The sequence below is a fragment of the Choloepus didactylus genome, chromosome 18 (assembly GCF_015220235.1).
Source record: "Choloepus didactylus isolate mChoDid1 chromosome 18, mChoDid1.pri, whole genome shotgun sequence".
NCBI lineage: Eukaryota > Metazoa > Chordata > Mammalia > Pilosa > Megalonychidae > Choloepus > Choloepus didactylus.
This window is the reverse complement of record NC_051324.1, coordinates 23,766,635-23,786,976: the sequence shown is the minus strand read 5'-3', so window position 1 is coordinate 23,786,976 and position 20,342 is coordinate 23,766,635. Positions and strand designations below refer to the sequence as shown.

At 37.6% G+C, this 20,342-nt stretch overlaps 1 protein-coding gene and 1 pseudogene across 2 annotated transcripts in view; both read left to right on the top strand.

Annotated features, from left to right (window-relative positions):
- Nucleotides 1-20,342, top strand: part of SSH2 (slingshot protein phosphatase 2) — a 312,067-nt gene that overhangs the window by 92,995 nt on the left and 198,730 nt on the right. Inside the window, exon 2 of one of the 2 annotated variants that reach the window (XM_037808535.1) lies at nt 6,449-6,529. The exons of the other annotated variant lie outside the window; for it this stretch is intronic. Within the exon in view, the coding sequence (XP_037664463.1) occupies nt 6,449-6,529 (81 nt within the window). The remainder of the gene's footprint in view (nt 1-6,448; nt 6,530-20,342) is intronic. 2 annotated transcript variants of the gene reach the window in all.
- Nucleotides 19,110-19,785, top strand: LOC119513378 (annotated as a pseudogene).

Sequence of the window (20,342 nt, the reverse complement as noted above, 5' to 3'; positions counted from 1 at the left end):
TGTTTCTAGGAATTTTTTCGTTTCATTTAGACTATCTAATTTGCGTACAGTTCATAATATCCTCTTATAATTCTTATTTCTATAATGTTGGTAGTAATATTCCCTTTTAATTTCTGGTTTTTGTTATTTAAGTCCTCTCTTTTTACTTTGTCAGTCTAGCTAAAAGTTTGTCAATTTTATTGATCTTTTCAAAGAGCAGCTTTTGGTTTTTAAAATTTTCTCTGTTTTTCTATTCTGTATTTCATTTATCTTGGCTCTAATCTTTATTATTTCCTTCCTTCTGCTCTCTTTGTTTTGTTTGCTCTTCTTCTTCTCATTCCTCCAGGTGTGAGAATAGGTTATTGATTTGGAGCTTTCTTCTTTTTTTAATGTAAGCATTTCCTTCTCAGCACTGCCTTTGCTGCATCCCGTAAGTTTTGGTATGTTTTGTTCTTGTTTTCATTCACATCAAGATAGTTCTTAATTTTTCTTGTGATTTCTTCTTTGACCTATTGTTTGCTTTTAGCATCTATTTGGATAATCTTACAATTTTTCTCATTTGCTTTAATAGGATGCTAAATTATATTAATGGAGTTCCTACATATTGATTCATGCTTGCATTCTTGGAATTAGTCCTTTAAAAGCATAAGCAAGACTTTTCACTCTGCAGAACCCAGGAAAAACTCACAAATTGGAATTGCCAGGTACCTCAGAACACAGGGAAAGATGAGGGGTTAAAAATCAGGAAAGTGGTTTAAAGTCTGTATATGGAACAGTTACCCCCTCAGATCCCTCCCTACAAATTCACCCAGATGAAAGTTTATTCTCCAGAAAAAGACCAAGACTTGGAGACCCTGGAGATAGGAGTTAGGGGGTAAGATGGTGGATTGAAAATGAGGATTACGTGCAAGTTTGCACACTGAGACAATAAGACCCATAGCTCCCTTCCCCAGCATTAATCCCAAAATGCCAGGAGCCAGTTTTCTAACTTCATGCAAGAGACTGGAGGATTCTTCTCTGAAGATTCTTTGATGAAAGTCTCCAGAGAAAATATGAACAAAAAAGCCAGTTTCTCCTGATCATCCTACTGTAAAGACCACCATTTGACATAACCCTCTCATGTAAATGATACTTTCAATCAACTTGTTAGTATCTCAGTTTTAGGTATGAACAGACATTTGAGGAAAGTATCCACCAAGAAAGATAAATGCTAAAAGGACCTAACAGAAAGAAAGGAGCTCAGAAGAAATTGACAATGCAGTGAGCAGAAGAAAATTTTTAAAAACTGTATGAGATCTTCAGACATACAAGAAAGAATGTTGCATCCATAAAATATGAATAAGCTATTTTTTTAAAAAAAGGGGAGCATTCTGAGAATGAAAATGGTCACAATAATTAAAATCATGATAAAAGAAATAAACTCAACAGGAAGATAAAATCAAGAAAATGTCCCCAAAAGTTGGATAAAAACTTCAAGAGATGGAAAAATAGAAAGAAGATAAGAAAATTAAAAGATCAGCACAGGAGGTCCAAAATCGGATATATAGGTGTTCAAGAAGGAGATGAAAGGTAACAGGGAAGGAAGCTATCAAAGAACTAAAACCAAGAAAATATCCCAGAACTGAATGACTTAAAGAACCAACAGACTGCTTTGGTCCTTTCCAAATTGAAGGACTCACAGACGGCTTGTACAATGACTAAAGACCTGCATGAGACATATTATTTTGAAATTTTAGTGTACCAGAGATAAAGAGCATGTTCTATAAACTTTCAGAGGAATAAAACATGACATATAAAGGATCAGGAATAAGAATACAACGAACTTCTCAACAGCATATTGAAGCTAGAAGACAATGGGGCAAAGCCTGTAAAATTCTTATGGCAAATAGTTTTCAACTTAGAATACTATATTTATTCAAACTATCAAGTGTTTAGGCTTTTCCTGGCACTCAAAATTATAAAAATTTTATCTCCCGTGCACATTCTTCCTAACATGTTTCATCACATTGAGAATCATATTAAGAGACTATCTGAGGAAGAAGAGCTAAGATGGCAGCACAGAGAGGAGTAGAAGACTGTTAGCCCCCCCCCCCCGGAGCAATTCATAAATGACCAAAAAACTCATAAATATCTCGGAATAACTGCGGGGAGACAAACATGACTGTCCACTCATTATCCACCAAGCTGAATTGGGAGGAATGCCCAAGATTGCAGCATAAAATCTGTAAGTAAAACCGCGGACCTGCGCCGAGAGCCGAGAGCCCCTTCCTCACGGAAGCCTTGCGGTGCTGGAGAGCAATACTCTCTCAGCCCAGCTCTAACTGGGGTTTTAATGTTAACTGCTCAATACAGACAGCGAATCCCCAATGAGCAGACAGAGGCTTTTGATGACAACTGACCTTGGGAGAGTCAGGGGACATATCTGTCTCAGGATAGGGAACACAGAGGATCAGGTGCTATCTCTGGCCGACAGGTGAATCTGGGAACTTTCTGTCCCTTTCTCTCTCTCTGGAGAAAGCCTCAACTGTTTTAAGCCTGCAGTGCTTTGCGGTAAAGAAAGCCTCAGCCATTTTAAAGTCACAGCACTTTGACCAGCAGAGTCAGAGAAACAAAGAACTTACTGATATGCAGATGACCTCTTTGAAGGGGGCATAGCTTCCCAAGCCTACACATAAAGGAGCAAGAGGAAAGGGAGGGGCCCAGCTCCACTGCCTGCCTTACTGGAACCAGACCCCAAAGCCTGGAGGAGGAGAGCCATGGGCCACACCCCCTTACACCAGCCGGTGACGGGCTGACAGGTGCATCTGCCAGGTAGAAAAGCACAGGGTGTGTCAATCCTCTAAGAAAAACCATCAGGGAAACCGTATACTGAATATTTCCTCCTCCTGTGACCTGAGCCTGTTCTCGTCTGGGAAAACCTGATTGGCGTGGTCTAGGAGATCAGATGCCTAGACAATAGAAAACTACAACCTGCACTAAGAAAAACGAAGTTATGGCCCAAAGGAACAAACGTACACTTCAACTGAGGTACAGGAATTTAAACAACTAATGCTAAATCAATTCAAAACGTTTAGAGAAGATTTGGCAAAAGAGATAAAGGCTATAAAGAAAACACTGGGCATACATAAGGCAGAATTCAAAAGTTCAAAAAAACAACTAGTGGAATCTATGGAAATGAAAGGCGCAACACGAGAGATGAAAGACACAATGGAAACACAACAGCAGATCTCAAGAGACAGAAGAACTAACAGTCAGGAACTGGAGAACAAAACACCTGAAAGCCTACACACAAAGGAGCAGACGGAAAAAAGAATGAAATAATATGAGCAACAGCTCCAGGAACTTAAGGATGAAACAGAGTACAAGAATGTACATATCATTGGTGTCCCAGAGGAGAAGAGAAGGGAAAAGGGGTAGAAGCAATAATAGAGGAAATAATCAATGAAAAATTCCCATCTCTTATGAAAGACATAAAATTACAGATCCAAGAAGCGCAGCGTACCCCAAACAGAATAGATCTGAATAGGCCTATGCCAAGAAACTTAATAATCACATTATCAAATGTCAAAGACAAAGAGAGAATCCTGAAAGCAGCAAGAGAAAAGCAATCCATTACATACAAAGTAAGCTTAATAAGACTATGTGCGGATCTCTCAGCAAAAACCATGGAGGCAGGAAGGAAGTGGTGTGATATATTTAAGATACTGAAAGAGAAAAACCACCAACCAAGAATCCTATATCCAGCAAAGCTGTCCTTCAAATATGAGGGAGCGCTCAAAATATTTTCCAACAAACAGACAATGAGAGACTTTGTAAACAAGACACCTGCCCTACAGGAAATACTAAAGGGAGCACTACAGAGTGATAGGAGAAGACAGGAGTGAGTGGTTTGGAACACAATTTTGGGAGATGGCAGCACAGCAATGTAAGTACACTGAACAAAGATAACTATGAATACCGTTGAGAGAGGAAGGTTGGGAGCATGTGAGACACCAGAAGAAAGGAGGAAAGATAAAGACCGGGACTGTGTAACTTTGTGAAATCTAGAGTATTCAATAATTATGATAAAATGTACGAGTATGTTCTTTCATGAGGGAGAACAAGCAAATGTCAACCTTGCAAGGTGTTAAAAATGGGGAGGCATTGGGGGAGGGATGCAATCAATGTAAACTAGAGACTGTAACAGAATCACTGTATTATGCTTCCTTTAATGTAGCAAAGGTGATATACCAAGGTAAATGCAGATGAGAGTAGGGGATAGGGGAGGCGTGTTAGACACTTGACATTGGTGGTGTTGTCTAATTCTTTACTCTACTTTGATTTAAGGTTATCTTTCCTTTTGCTGCTTCCTAAGTGTCATTTATTTTCCTCTTTCTTTTTTCTTTTTCTTTTGCCTCTCTACCTTCTTTGACTCTCCCTCTTGCCTTGTGGAAGAAATGGAGATAGATGCCTTATATAGATAGTAGTGAAGGTAGTGAACACATAAATGTGTGACCATACAGAGAACCATTGATTGTTTACTTAGGATGGAATGTATGGCATGTGAACAAAACCATCTTAAAAAAAAAAAATGAGTTGATGACAAAACTTGGAGGGCAGTATACTGAGTGAAATAAGCCAGACACATAAGGACAAATATTGCAGGGTCTCACTGATAGGAACTAATTATAATATGTAAACTCATAGACTTGAAATATAAGGTACCAAGATAATAGGACGAGGCTAAAGAATAGGGAGTGGTTGTTTAGTATGAGCAGAATGTTCAACTAGGATGAACTTAAATGTTTGGAAATGAACAGAGGTGTCAGTAGCAAGATGTGAGAATAACTAACAGTGCTGAATGGTGTGTGAATGAGGTGGAAAGGGGAAGCTCAGAGTCATATATGTCACCAGAAGGAAAGTTGGAGGTCAAAAGATGGGAATGTGTAAAACTGAATCCTATGGTGGGCAATGTCCATGATTAACTGTACAAATATTAGAAATCTCTTCCATGAACCAGAAGAAATGTATGACACTACAAATAAAAGTTAATAATAGAGGAGCATATAGGGAAAATATATACCTATTGCAAACTAGATACTAGTTAGTAGTATTTCAGCGTTCTTTCATAAACAGTAACAAATGTACTATACCAACACTACGAGTCAACTGAGGGGGGTTGGTTAGGGATATGGGAGGATTCGAGTTTCCTTTTCTTTCTTTTTTCATCTTTTGCTTTATTTCTTGTCTGGAGTAATGAAAAGTTTCTAAAAATTGAACAAAAATTAATTGTGGTGATGGATGCACAGCTGTATGAGGGTACCGGGGGCAACTGATTGTACACTTTGGATCTTAGGATAATTGTATGGTATGTGAACAATCTCAATTTAAAAAAAAAAAAAGGGACTATCTAAGGGTATGGGAAGATTTAGTTATAAGTTCAGAGAAAACTAAAGATAACTAAAAACTATTAGAGACAGTCACTAATCTCTGGTTAAACAGAAAGTTTTGAAAGAAATGAAGCATAATCATAAATTGCAACATGGCCTAACAATAAGCAATATTTACATAGTCATAATATAATGCAAACACTGAGTATTGATTTAATAAAAAAAAGCATACTATAACTATAGTGGGAAAATGGGAGGAGAGAAACGAGGCAAAGTCAGTAGCATGGAAAAATCAAAGTAGGAGTCATCCTAGGATAACCAACAGTAGTTTCTGCCACCTGTAATGAGAAACTTTGATGATATCAGCATATACATCAGTGCTATAAGGATAACTTAGCTTCCAGTAGTTGTTACTAAACAGCAAACATTTGAATGGAACTTAAAGGGTCAGAGTTGGAGCTTTTCCTGTTCTCTTTTTTGTTGTTGTTGTTAGTCATAAGGGAAAAATACTCTTGTGTTACCAGCTATTTGTTTCACTCCTTTGTCTCATTTTCCTTATCTGCCTTCTAGACAGAGTTTTAAAAAGACATTGGAGAATGGAAGAAAAGAGTTTAAATTGTTTTCTGGCAGCTGTCAGTGGGACTTGAGTAGGGCATGTCTTTTGGTTTTTCTTATAAAATCACTTTTTTGCAGAAGGCTCATTAGGTGAGGTTAGTGCGTTTGATCCCCCAGTTAGGACCTATGTTACATTTTAAAGCTGATCTCTATAAACAGTCATATCAAATGTGAGTCTTTGGATGTGTGGATAAACAAATACAAACCTATCAGAGAGCAAACTGTGACTGAAGAAGGTCAGCCCATTGGCCCAAATTGGAAACCACAAAAAACGCTTCAGCTAATCAAACATCCCTCCATCAATTTTCCAGTTGCCTAAGCAGTCACCTTGTTGGCTTTATTCTCTCCAAAATAGCCGTCACTAATCAGAATTGCAGCTTCTCACCTATGAACTAACATTGATTTGATGATTTCTGCTGGCTTTTCTCCTCATGCTTATGGGCCCATTCATCTGGATCTCTGAAATGATCTTGTTTATATTACAGAGCTCTCAATTGGAAGACAGTGAATCAGCAGCTTTACTTTGCTGTGAATGTGAAGAATCAGAAATCTTTAGTGATTCCAATGTACGTAGGTATATGCTTTTATACAACCTCTGGTGATTTGAGTAAAAGCTTGTTGGGTAAATTCAGCTCTTAAATGCAACTGGGATAATACCTATTGCTGGCATCTGTTTGGCCCCACTCAGCCAACCAGATGTCCAATACCAGAACCACAGGGTGATCTGAATTTCCACAATAGTAGGATAGTAATTCTTTATAGTAAATGAAGAATGGGATGTGAGCTTCTTGAAAAATGAACCTTCCTAGTTAAAATGCACGTGATGAGTACTGGGGAAATCAGAGACAGAAGGATTCATGGACTCAATTCTTTGTCACTTTTCCATATAGCAAGTTTGTGAACATCAAAATTGAGGTGAGAACTTTAAAAAGACTGCTCTGATCCTGCTTACACTGGACTTGTTACAATAAGGCCATGGTACCAAAATGTGATTTCAGACTTACTAGAGAGCTTTGAAAGAACAAGCAATTGGTTGGAGTAGTTGAGCTACTACTGGTTTAGGGAGGAGGAGGTTCCCTCTGCCTGTGTTTGATTTTACTACCAATTCTAAATCTTTAGCTTTAGTACCTTCTCTAGTGAGCTTCATCACATGTAGAAACCCTGCTTGAAATGTTTCATATATCAGAAGTAGCCAGCCTTTTCTGACAGTTAGAGGAACAGTATCAACTTAAAAATACAGTGTATAAGAAAGTGATACAACTATGTGGAGGTCTGAAGGGAGATTGCTAGTTGCTAAGGAAAGTCACTTTACATAAAGATGAGGGAACTGTAGTAAAATTAAGGAAGGAAGAAAAAAAAGTTCAGTAAACTTGTGTAAATTTTACATGTAGCACTCATGTGCTACAAAGCCCTGGAGATGACAGTGAAAGCTCCATTGTCTTAGAGTATCAGCCTTCTTGAAACAGACGTCCACAGTCCCTTTAACTACAATTCCAAATCCAAAAAGCTCTGAAAACCAAGTTTTTCCATATGTTTTTTCACCAAACATGAGTTAAACTGATATGAACTATTTATAGCTTTTATGTATCCCACTTAAGGTGAATATGGTATACTTTTCTCCTGAAATATGTGTTTTATAAAGGGATTCTCCCCCAGGTTGCCCTGAGGGTTTTATGTGATGTGTGGAATATGTTCTATTACCTTTTACAGATACAAAAATATTGGAATTCAAAAAAATCTGGTTCTGAAAGTTTTGGGTAAAACACTGTGAGTCTATTCTTCATTTCTTTGCTTTCTTACTAAATGGTCATAGAGATTGGGAAAGTGCAGAACAGTGAGGAAAAGTGTATTTATGCTCTTTAATCATTTATTTTCTTACTTGAACCATTTATCTATAGACCATGAAGACAGTATAATAAATATTCTGGTGGCTCTAGAGGATTTGATTATTGTAATCTGGGAAAGGAAATAGGTGACTTGGAATTAAGCGTATATATAATGTTATATTTGTATGCATAATAGTCTCTACTCAAAGCATATCTATCCAAGTAGAAAAATGGTGCAACCTGGAACCTTGAGTGCGTCTCCCTTAAAAAGGACTGATTATCTTTGTGCCGCCCCTCCCCTTTATTCACACATATCTTTTAAGTCATTAGTGTTCTTTTCCTTGTGACAACTGCTTGGTATTGCTGCTGCTCTAGGACCTTTGTCCCCCATGTATATAGTCCTAACATTTCCTGGCTGTTGATAATGTTAAGCCAAATAGTTATAATCACTGGGTTGGGACATCAGCCTGACCATCTCAAATGTAGAATATTAAACCATCTAACTACACATTGTGAGGTGTTTTAAATTTTATTTACACCACAGGACTCCCAGAATAGTTGCTGACTTATTGCGAATTACCCAGGGAATCAGACTGAAGTTAAATTGACTTTTATATATTGCAGTGGGCAGTGAGATTAGTCTGTAGTTTCTCACTATACTCTGAGATATAAGTGAATTTCCCATGAATATTATATGTCCTACACGTGGTTTATACACATCGTTCTGCCTTAATGGGGTACTGTCAACATCTTGGAGGGATAGGAAAGGAAGAGCTGTGAATGGAGAAAGTGAATGAGCTCTATCTGCAACTGGTAAATAGATAGCTCTTCCCCACGGGACTGATAAAACCAAAATCTGAGGGGGTCAGGCTACAACATTGCAGACCCAGCCACAGTTATGTTAATGAATATCAGAAATAGAGACAACCAGCTCTTTGTGAGAGGCCCTGGTCTCTGTCCTCTGCTTCTCTTTTCAATTCAGATGCTGGTTTTACATTTTTATCTGTTCGCTTCCAGTGGCTCTAAATTGAAGTCTTAGTTGGCAATGGCCTGATTTTAGTTGTATTGATCTTTGCCATGAGGTTTATTCAGATTTGAAATGGCACTATGAGGAAAGATTTTACTTAAGCATAGTTTTGGAGTGTCACACCCATAGGATGTTTATTTTGCATAGGTGGCACTCAAATGTTGAAGTTTCACCAGTGGAAAGTCTACCCCTTGAAATGAGCAGTATGTCACCATGGCACTGCCTGCTCACATGACACAATGAAGGTGACTACTATTTTAGGATCTCATTTTCCTATTATGTTGATTTTCCTAGTTGCATGTCGTTTAGTGTTGATGAAGAATCTTGGATGAATTCAGCTATTATGACTCACTAATAACTGAAGTACTGCTCATTTCCCTAGTGCTCACAAACATTAATGGATGAATGCACATGAACACTCATCAACTTTTTGCATATGACATACTGAGGGTGGAAAACTTATATTCTTTGCCAGTTTTGTGTGATAAAGCAGGGGCAGTACTGACATCACATCTCAGCTGACAGCCATTAGTGAGCTCATTACCAGTAGGCAGTGTCAGTTGATGGAATGTGTATCAGGCTCCTTATATAGCATCCAATAAGGTTTATTTTGTTCATTCTGCATTGGAGTTCTCTGGACTTGGATTGGCTCATTGTTTTGGCTGCTTTTTTTTTTAAAGAAACCAGTGCATGGGAAACAGCCTGAAGAATATTTTTATCAAGTTAGAAACATGTGGGGGAAAGGTGACTCACCTTTTTCTGGTTTACCCCCTTAGAAATAACGATTATGTATATGTATTTGCAGATTACTCTAGATTGTTTTATTTTGTTGCCAGAACTTTTAATCATTGAAGTCAGGTTTGCTGTTTCCCTCCTCAATAGGCAAGAATGGTAACATATACCTGGCAGACCTTTTAGAGGTTTTGTATCCTCCTCCTGTTTTGCTAGCTCAGGGAGCAGTCTCCACAGTTTTCCCCATTGTTTTCACTTCCCTACCCCCATCTTCCACATCAAAGGGGATTGAAGAGCTCCTTCCTAATTTGAAAGCTTAACCTTAAAAAAAAAGGAAAAAAGTTATTTGGGGAGCAAACTGATTGAAATCATCCATTAGTTAATTTTCTTCAAAGGAAGTGGTATGGGATCTTTACTATTTGTACTATAGAAGTTAACTGTTGTCAAGAAACATATATGATAGAGTGAATAACTGAAGAAATTTCACTGCAATCATGGGATAACACATGTATGAACTTTGATTAGTTGTATTCATTCATTCACCTGTGCATACCTGCATTCATTCACCGAGCATTGCTTGACATGTGCAGAGTGCTGGGTCTAGGGCTGTGGGAGTTAGGCATAAAATATGGAATCTACAGCCAGAGAGTTTATAATCTAACCTTTAACAAATTAGATTTATGGATATTCACGGAAAGCCATGAAATGGAAAGGATAAAAATTGTCACAGAGAGTACATGAGAAGGGGAGAAATCTGTGGGTAGGTAGAAAGAAATTTGGCTGGAGGTAAAGAAAGTGTAGTTCTTTCCTGGAAGAGGGCTGGCTGCCCTAGGTCTCCTGGGCTTTCCGGAAGAAGAGGGGAGGAGTATGGAGAGGCTGCTGACCCTTCTCTGGTCCTACTCAGCCTTCAGGGAACCAGAAAAAGGAAAGAAATAGCTACTTGTTCTCCTTGCTGCACAAAGCGTTGTTCCATAATAGGGAAAAGGACTGCATGCCCAGGGCAGAGTGACATTAAGACTTCAAGAAATCACAGAGGGAATGGCAATAATAGAAGTGACTGGAAGAAGATACTGGCCTTAGCTGCACAGTTTCACCCACGCTCCACATAAGAAGGGATGTAGACAGTGAGGGGAGGTAGGCAGTAACTAAAGTAGTTTGGGGTGAAAGTGGCTTCTCAGTCACTGAGACTCCTGGGGGTCCTGAGGTTCCTTCTCATTACTCACTCACCCCACACCTACTGCTATCCAGCCTAAAAGGAGAAATAAGCCCAGCTGATTGAGAATTCCAGTTATTGTGCTTATTGTCAGCTAGAAACAATTGGATTCATTACTATTGTAGGGTTATTTCTTTCCCTGGCTGGTTGTCAGGAAAATTCTTGCTATAGTAGTTGTTTTCCTAAGAATAAAAATTATTTCTTTACTTCTCTCTTTTCACTGCTCTTCCATCACCCACTCCCACATAGCCAAACAGAATAAGGAACCAATACAGGTGATCATACTATTTTTATGGTTTGTTTCATTCCTTTCGTTGGTTTTAGTGCATCTTCATAGGGAATGCACTTTCCCTCTGTGCAATCAAAAAGGCTTTTCTGTTTGAATAGCCCAATGAAAGGAAGAGATGATAGCTTTTTGTGTAATTAATGAAAGAAAAAAAAAACGCCACTGTCTAAAATCAAATGAAGAAAAAGTAGAAAAAAAGAAAGGGAAATCTAAAATGTAAGAATTTTTTGGTTTAAATACTTTTACTTTTCTAGTCTTTGATTTGTATTGTCTTCGAGGGCAGGACAGGGTTTCAAAATATAGTAGTTTCCTCTTAGATTTCAGCTCCTATGGGATTTTTCATGTGCAGTCATTTTGTGGGGGTGGGAGAAAAGCTTTGGGGAGAGAGAATACTTACCCTGACTAATAGTTTTGAGATGAAGGATTTCAGAATTTTATAGAGTTATCAGCATTACAGTAAGCCCTAATTCAAGGTCTGCTGTGGAGTAGCCAGTTTTTATGGATTGAAGGTAGAAGGGACTTTTATCTTCAGGATTCTTCTGTAGCATCCTGTTTTGTTTCTTTGTACATACATTTTAAATGTCAGAATATTGTGTATGGGATGATCAAAATAATGAATTATTTGTTAGCTCTGAAAGGAGAACTACACTTAGGAGGGGAAAACTTTTTGTAAATCTCTAGGGATTGTGAGTACAAGCAAGATGCTTGCGGTAAATCTCTAGATAGAAAAAATGGTGACAAAACTGGTTGGCAGGAGGGTGGTGATGGTGTATAGGTCGACAGCAAGTGATTTCTATTTACCCTCTTCCTTTCCGCTCCCAGTGATGCGTATATTTTCCTTTCTGTTTTCAGACTCATTTGCAGAAAAACCACTTTATTAGTCAACATCCACAAATATAAAAAGGAAAAAAAGAAAATTTGTTGCTAGGAGATGTGAGTTTTATTATGAGTTTTAAATGGCCAATTAGCCAGTAGCAGATAGCTGTCCTATCTGAGTTCAGTATTATATGAATTGTTTTTGTGTCACATCTGCTGCATACTAGAGGTTTCTGCATAACCTCTGCTGCAGAGCTGGTTTTAGAGCACCTGGTCAGAAAAGGGGGAAAATATTGGTTGGTGGCAAGAACATAGTTTCGTTGTGAACAATACTCCCATTTTTTCCTTTGAAAAGGATCTGATCCAAATACTTACACCAGTTAAATTTATTGCTGTTAAAACTTATTTTACTTTGTTCTAGGATAAGATGTAAGAAAGCATAGTTTGACTATTTTATCCCAGAATAACAACTGAGAAATAATCTTCAACTTTTCTTTTTAAAATCTTATCCTCTTGAGTGACTTATTTGAGGAGAAAAGAGATTTGTAGTAATCTTCAGGACAAAAGCTATTTTAAAATTTAGCTTTATCATCTAACTTAGTTGTTTTTATTGTGGCTGCACATTAGAATCACCTGGAGACCTTTTAAGATAATTTAATAATAGGGTGTCACCCCAGTCTGATTAAATCAGAATCCCTGTCAGGGGCGCCCAGGTATCTGTATTATTTAAATGATTGCTCCAAGGACTATTCTAATGTTATCAATGGTTAAGAACCACTGATTAATTGTAGCTGTGCCAGTTTTTGCACCTGCAAATCAGAGATACAGTGTGCAACATTTGCAGTATATTTTTCCTTGAAGAGCAGATAAAATGTGAGGTAAACTATAGTCGTAAAAGCTGACTAGGCAATTGATTACTCAGGTACAACGCAACTTCTATTTAGTGAAATTCATTGGCTAGACCTCTGTTAAAATAGAGCAAGATACTGAAATCACTTGATCCAAATTCTTAGTAAGCCTGTGTCACATGAGGGTAATGTCTTCCATAAGGAAAGTGTCAGCTTTCCATAAGTTAAGTTGATACTTAATTCTTTCTGTGTCAACACTGCTGGGGAGCTAAAATAAAGAATTAAAGAACACTTTTATATTTTGTACATTATACCTTTACTAATATACAGGCAGAAAAGTCCACTTACACTGCAATTTTATGTATAACTTAATGAAATTTTTCAAACTGAACACAGGTTAAGAAATTGTATAACCACTTCCTTCCAGTCACTACACACCTCGCCCCCTCCCAAGGATAACGACTATCCTGGTTTCTTGACCATGTGATTTTGTTATGGGCACCAGGCTATGCTCTTTAGAGGATCCTCTTGATCTCCAAACCAGGACTCAGTTAAAGAGCTCAGATAGCTGGGTGATGGCCGTAGCTCCAACCCTACTGAGAGCATGTATCCATTTCTCTATGCCTCACTTACCCCATCTGTAAAACAGGGATAACAATAGTGAACTCTCTGTTGTTGTTAAAATTAAATGAGGTCAGGAATAAGGTAAATCAGACTAAAGGGTAAAAGACGATATTGATGGTATTTTAAAACTTCAAATTCTGTGTGAAACCAAAGGAAGAGGTGTTTATTCAGTACAAAATCTACATTTTCTGTAGCACACTATATAATTTAACTTGTATGGTCAGTTTATTCAATCCCATAATTACATGGAACTTTGAATAGGGAGTGAGATCTGATTGGTTTGTACAAATTAGTGTGAAGCCCAGGGTAATTTGGGCAGAGAATAAAAATGTATTTGCAAAGCTGCCTTGAGAGACTGGGGGAAAATGTGGAAATATTAAACTTCCCCACCTGTGGAATTACTGATATTCTCACAAGCACTGAGGACTACCAATTTAGAAGTCCAGGCCCTCGATCTTGGGGCTTGCCCTTATGAAGTTTGTTACTGCAAAGGAGAGGCTAAGCCAACTTATTAATTGTACCTAAGAGTCTCCCCCAGAGAACCTCTTTTATTTCTCAGATGTGGCCTCTCTCCTCTAAGCCAATTCTGCAGGTAAACTCACTGCCCTCCCCCCTATATGGGACATGATTCCCAGGGGTGTAAATCTCCCTGGAAACATGGGACACGACTCCCAGCATCATGGGCTTGAGAAAAGCTTCTTGACCAAAAGTGGGGAGACAAATTAAACAAAATAAAGTTTCAGTGGCTGAGAGATTTCAAATAAAGATGGGAGGTTATTCTGGAGGTTATTCTTATGCATTATATAGATATCCCTTTTTAGTTTTTATTCAGAAGGAAATACCTGAAACTGTTGAACTGCAACCCAGTAGCCTTGACTCTTGAAGACGGTTGTATAACTGTATAGTTATGTAGCATAAATGGTGTGACTGTGTGATTGTGAAAACCTTGTGGCTCATACTCCCTTTATCCAGTGTATGGACAGATGAGTAGAAAAATGGGGACAAAAATAAAATGAATAATAGGAAGGGATGGAGGTTCTGGGATGTTTTGGGTTCTTTTTTACTTTAATTTTTATTCTTTTTCTTTTTTTTTTTTCTTTGAAATAATGAAGATTTTCAAAAATTCATTGTGGTGATGAATATACAACTACATGATGATACTGTGAACAACAGATTGTATACTTTAGATGATTATATGGTATGTGAATATATATCAATAAAATTGAATTTAAAAAAATTAAATGAGATAATTTATGTAAAGCACGTAGAAGTCCTGGCACATTATCTGTTCTGAGGAGATAACAGGGGTCGATAGCAAGATGTCCTCGTCACTATCTTTTCAACAGAGCCAGGGCAGTGCCTCTGTTGTCTGTGGGCAAAATTTAGCCCAGATCTGGGGGGAAGGATTGGAAAAAGTGAAATTCTGACTCTTTTCCTTGCTTCACCATTCCTAATTTGGCCCATGATTGACTTTGGCAACTTCAGATATATATTCTTTTAATTCATAAAATGAGTATTGAATCTTACGTACCTTTATATTCCCCACATCACCTAGCACAGTGATTTGCAAATTGCAAATTGTTAATGCCTTGGCTAAAGTAATCTAAAAAGGATGCCTCCTGCACATCATGCTTATCCTGTGCTAGATCTGTGTGGGTCTGGCTTCTAATCCCTCTTTTGACCACAGACATATTTTTGAGGCATCTAACATGCAGAATGTGGCATGAAACAATTGTAGGATGGAACCAGGAGCTTGGCCTAAATTGCAAAATCAGTCTAATAAAAGCTCCAACTAGTGGAGTTACCCTGCTTCAATAATATGGAACAGGACCTGTCAGATGTACTTGCCCCTTATTTTTGTTTTGTTTTAACAGATGGCAGTGCTTGTACTTTTTTTAATGAATAAAATTGTATGGACATTATTAGATTTTTAGCTTGGAAGAAATTCACCCTTTGGAAGGAAAAGAGGTAAGAAAGACAACTTATTGAGCGCTTACTATGTGCCAGACATCATACTAAGTGCTTTTCAGGCAATTTAGTGTTGACTTTAGTCTTTTAAATAAATACTTTTAATGTTCCCCATTTAAATCAGAGGAAACAGAGGCTTGCCCATGATATGTGACCATGGCAATAATGGTGGCCAGGTCTGCCTCCCTCCCAACTCGAGCTCTTACCCTTTTACCCAACTGCCTTTGCTCTAGCACCTGTAATTTTGGTGCTAGGAGGGCAAGGACAAATGGAAAAAAGGTTCTCAACTCTGGTTTTCCACCAGAATAATCTGTTGAGCTTTTAAAAACTGGAGGGTTAGAGCTCAGAATATTTTTTACAAAGATCCATAGCTGATTCTTGTACAGTCAAAGTTGAGAATGATGGCTTTAAGAAATTTCCTAGGGAGGAATTATAAGATTACAAATTTGGGGCCATTTGAAGACTGAATTTGCAATATTGTGAAGACATGTTGCTGTTAGAACGCAGGGAAAGAGAAGGTGGCTTAATAATAATCAAGTTTCATGTTTCAGGAGGTGAATAAGATCGCACTTATCACTGAAAATTGTATATATCACTGAAGTATTTTATAACCAGATGAATTTTCCACTCTTCCTATGAATTTCTAGAATGCTTCCACTATTGTACTCAGGCACAGTCTTTCTCAACCCCTAGTTTGCTTTCCCAGATGTCTGTTTCTTAAGTGCCTGGGGTGGAGTCCTGGTGAAGCTAGGATTTCAGAGCAAATAGCCAGGGAAATCTAAACCTGGAAAGATCAATGAATGGCTCTGATTTTTTAAAATGTCATGAAAGAGTTGTAAACTTAACAAAATTTTTTATCTCAGTGGATTCTGTCTTCTGAGCACCTCCTAATTTTGTATATTTCCTGTAATTTCACAGTGTTCTTTGGAAATAAGGAAGTAGTAATTCTTCCTCTCACTTTATGGTTAGGAAAGTTGAGTTAAAAAGGCCATGACCTTCTGAGAGCCATAACTGAAAGAATAGCTAACGTTTGTTGAGCACTAATGATGTGCCCGCCTCTATACTGAATATTTTTATATGTATTATCTCACATCACATTTCTGATATCAGTAGTGTTATTTATCCCTGTTTTATAGGTGAGAAAACCGACGCCCATTTATTCCAAAATTATTTGAGTCTGCTCTGTGGCAGGCACTGTGCTAGGCAATGAGTATCCAGTGATAAACGAAACAAACTCTGCCCTCAAGGAACTCATAGTTCATTGAGGGAAGATAGATAATTAACAACAAATAAGAATTCAGTTATAAAATGTGATAGTGCTATGGAGAAAACGTTCTAGTGCAGTAGAGTCAAGGGATTTGTTTAGGATCACACATCTTCACACATCTAGTAACTGTTGAAATTCAATTCTGATTCCCAGAGCTATGCTCACCATGCTATACTGCTTGTTCACATATGGATTTGGAATCCACCCCAGGCTTGTGACTCTTAACTCTGGTCATACCAGCATTTATACCATGAAAGGGGCATTATAAAATTTATTTTAAAAAATAATCAAAAGGCAATTCTCTCAAAAGAAACCTACCTTTTAAAATGCTTCTTTAAAGACAGCCTTTAAGGAGAGGCTGCAGAGAGAAGAGGGAGCAAAAAGAGTGGCAGACACTATATCAATTTATGCAAGTAATAAAGAGACACAAGAACAACAAAGAGATGGGGGATCAAAGAGTATGGAACAGTGTATGTATTTGCTATTGAAGTTAAGTTAGTATCAAATCAAACATGATTGTTAGATATAGGATGTTAAATTTTAACCCATGGTTACCACAAAGAAAATATCTGAAAAGCATATACATAAAATATCTGAAAAATCTATACACTAAAAACAAGTCAAGTAAATATGAAAGTTGGCATTAACAAAAGAATTGTGAGACAAAAAAGGTATGACTTAGAAAGACCAAATAGCAAAGTGGTAGAAGAAAGTCCTGCATTATCAGTAGTGACTTTAAATGTAAATGACTTAAACTCTCCAGTCAAAAGACAGAGATTGGTAGAATGAATTTAAAAAGCCTGACCCAACCATATGGCTTTTACAAGAGACTTACCTTAAATTCAAAGACACAAGTAGGTTGAAAGTGAAAGATAAGGAAAAAATACACCATGTAAATAGAAGCCAAAAGAGAGCTAGAGTAGCTATACTAATATCAAGTCAAAAACTGTTATGAGGGACAAAGGTCACTATATACTGATAGAGGGGTCAGTTCAACAAAAAGATGTCACGATTATAAATATAAACATTTATAACGGTAGAGCCCCAAAATATATGAAGCAAAGATTGACCGATTTGAAGGAGAAATAGACAGTTCTACATTAATTGAAGAAAACTTCAGTACACTACTTTCAATAATGGTGGAACATTCAGATGGAAGATCAATAAGGAAATAGATGATGTGAATGAACACTATAAACCATTAAACCTTAGAGACATATATAGAACACTTCACCCAACAGCAGCAGAATAAACATTCGTCTCTGGTGTACACAAGTCATTCTCTAGGATAGACCATATGTTAGGTCATAAAACAAGTCTAATAAATTTAGAATATTGAAATCATACAATGTATTATCTCCAGCCACAATGGAATAAAGCTAGAAGTCAATAACAGAGGGAGAACTGGAAAATTCACAAAAATGTGGAAATTAAACAATGATATCTTAAACAACCAATGGGCCAAAGAAGAAATCAGAAGGGAAATTAGAAGGTATCTTGAAGTGAATGAAAAGGAGAACACAACATATCAAAACTTATAGGATGTAGCAAAGGCAGTGCTGAGAAGGAAATTTATAGTTCTAAATGCTTACATTTAAAAAAGAAGAAAGATCTCAAATTAGAGACCTAACCTCACTACTGGAGGGTCTGGTGAAGAGAAGTAAGGAAATAAATTTTAGAGCAGAGATAAATGAAATAGAGAATTAAAAAGAAAAGCATCAATGAAACCAAAATTGGTTCTTTGAAAGATTGAAGAAATTGACAAACCTTTAGCTAGACTGACCAAAAAAAAAAAAAAAAAGAGTGGATTTAAATGAAAAGGGGAGACATTACTCCCAACCTCACAGAAATAAAAAGGGTTGTAAGAGGATACTATGAACAACTGTATGCCAACAAATTAGATAGCCTGGATGATATGAACAAATTCCTAGTAACATAAACCACCTACACTGACTGAAGAAATAGAAGATAACAGACTAATCAACAAGTAAAGAGATGGAATCAGTAATCAAAATCCTCCCAATGAAGAAAAGCCTGGGGCCAGGTGACTTCACTGGTGAATTTTACCACCCATTCAAAGAAGAATTAACACCAATACTGCTCAAATTTGTCAAAAGAAATTGAAGAGGAGGGAACACTCCTTAACTCATTCTATGAGGCTACCATCACCCTAATACGAAAGCCAGATAAAGTGGCTACAAGAAAAGAAAATTACTGACCAATATCCCTTATAAATACAGATGCAAAAATCCTCATCAAAATACTAGCAAACCACTCTGGCGTTACCTCCCTGCTGCCATTCCCCAGTCGCCCTGGTGCCCTTCCTTTGGCGGCCTCGCATCCCCGCCCACAGCCCCCTGCCCGCGGCTCCCAGCCACCTGAGACCCCCGGGCATGCCTGACTCCTGGCTGTGGGTGCGAAGGGAGTGCCGCCGCCGGGAGCTCGGAAGGGGACGCCCGGGTCCCAGGACCACCGCCCCTAGCTGCTGCTTCGTCCTCGCAAACGCATTCCGCCTGGGAGGCGACCAACGGTGGGCACGATGAGTGCCAGCGAGGACCAAGAGATGGAACTAGAAGCATTACGTTCGATTTATGAAGGAGATGAAAGTTTCCGGGAATTAAGTCCAGTTTCATTTCAATATAGGATAGGTGAAAATGGTGATCCCAAAGCCTTCTTAATAGAGATTTCCTGGACAGAAACATATCCCCAAACACCTCCAATTATATCTATGAACGCTTTTTTTAACAACACCATATCATAAGCTGTAAAGCAGAGTATATTGGCCAATTTACAGGAAGCAGTTGAAGTTAATCTTGGAATTGCTATGACATGCACATTGTTTGAATATGCCAAAGACAATAAAGAACAATTCATGGAGAACCACCATCCTGTTAATTCTACGACATCCATAAGTAATATCATCTCTGTTGAAACTCCTAATACAGCCGCATCAAGTAAGAAAAAAGACAAAAAAGAACAACTTTCAAAAGCCCAGAAATGTAAGCTGGCAGATAAAACAGATCACAAAGGGGAACTTCCTCGAGGATGGAACTGGGTTGATGTGGTTAAGCATTTAAGCAAAACTGGTTCTAAAGATGATGAATAGTACTTGGAATCTGAGACAACAAAAGAGCATCCTTTACAAAAGTAAACTGGATTCAAAATTTTTCACCACTCTTTTCTGGTATTGAAGTGGCTTTTTATAAAACACAATTTTTTGTATGTTTCTTATGTGAAAAATGTTGTAAGCTAAAAGTTCATGAAACGATCTGGTTGTATTAAATTATTTTCACAAGCTTGCCTTAATAAAAGGTGAAAATGTTACTATTTATATACTTTATGAAGCCTGTCAAGCTTTGTAAGTGGACAAATATGGGGGATAATACATAATCAGTGTTAATTTATATGATCTTATTCTAGTGGATGTGATATATTTTTAAAGGAGAATGAACCCCTTTGAAACTCTCATCCCAGTGGAGCAAAATACTGAGCAAACAATTATTTAGCAGCCTGATCCGTGTTAATTAGCTTCTCATCTTAAATCAAGTCTTTGTCCCTTCTTTCTCTTAATTACTTAAGCATAAATTGCTCCAGAGAAATTTACATCCCGGTATTTGTAGTTCCTTTTTGTTTTTCAAGGATGAACTGCTTCCCTTTAGTAAATGGATATCTATTTATACTTTTCTCTTGGTTTGCATCAAGATGTTTGATCATGAGAGATTTCAATGCTTTGTGAAATAGGATAATATAAAAAACAAAAATCTGAATACAT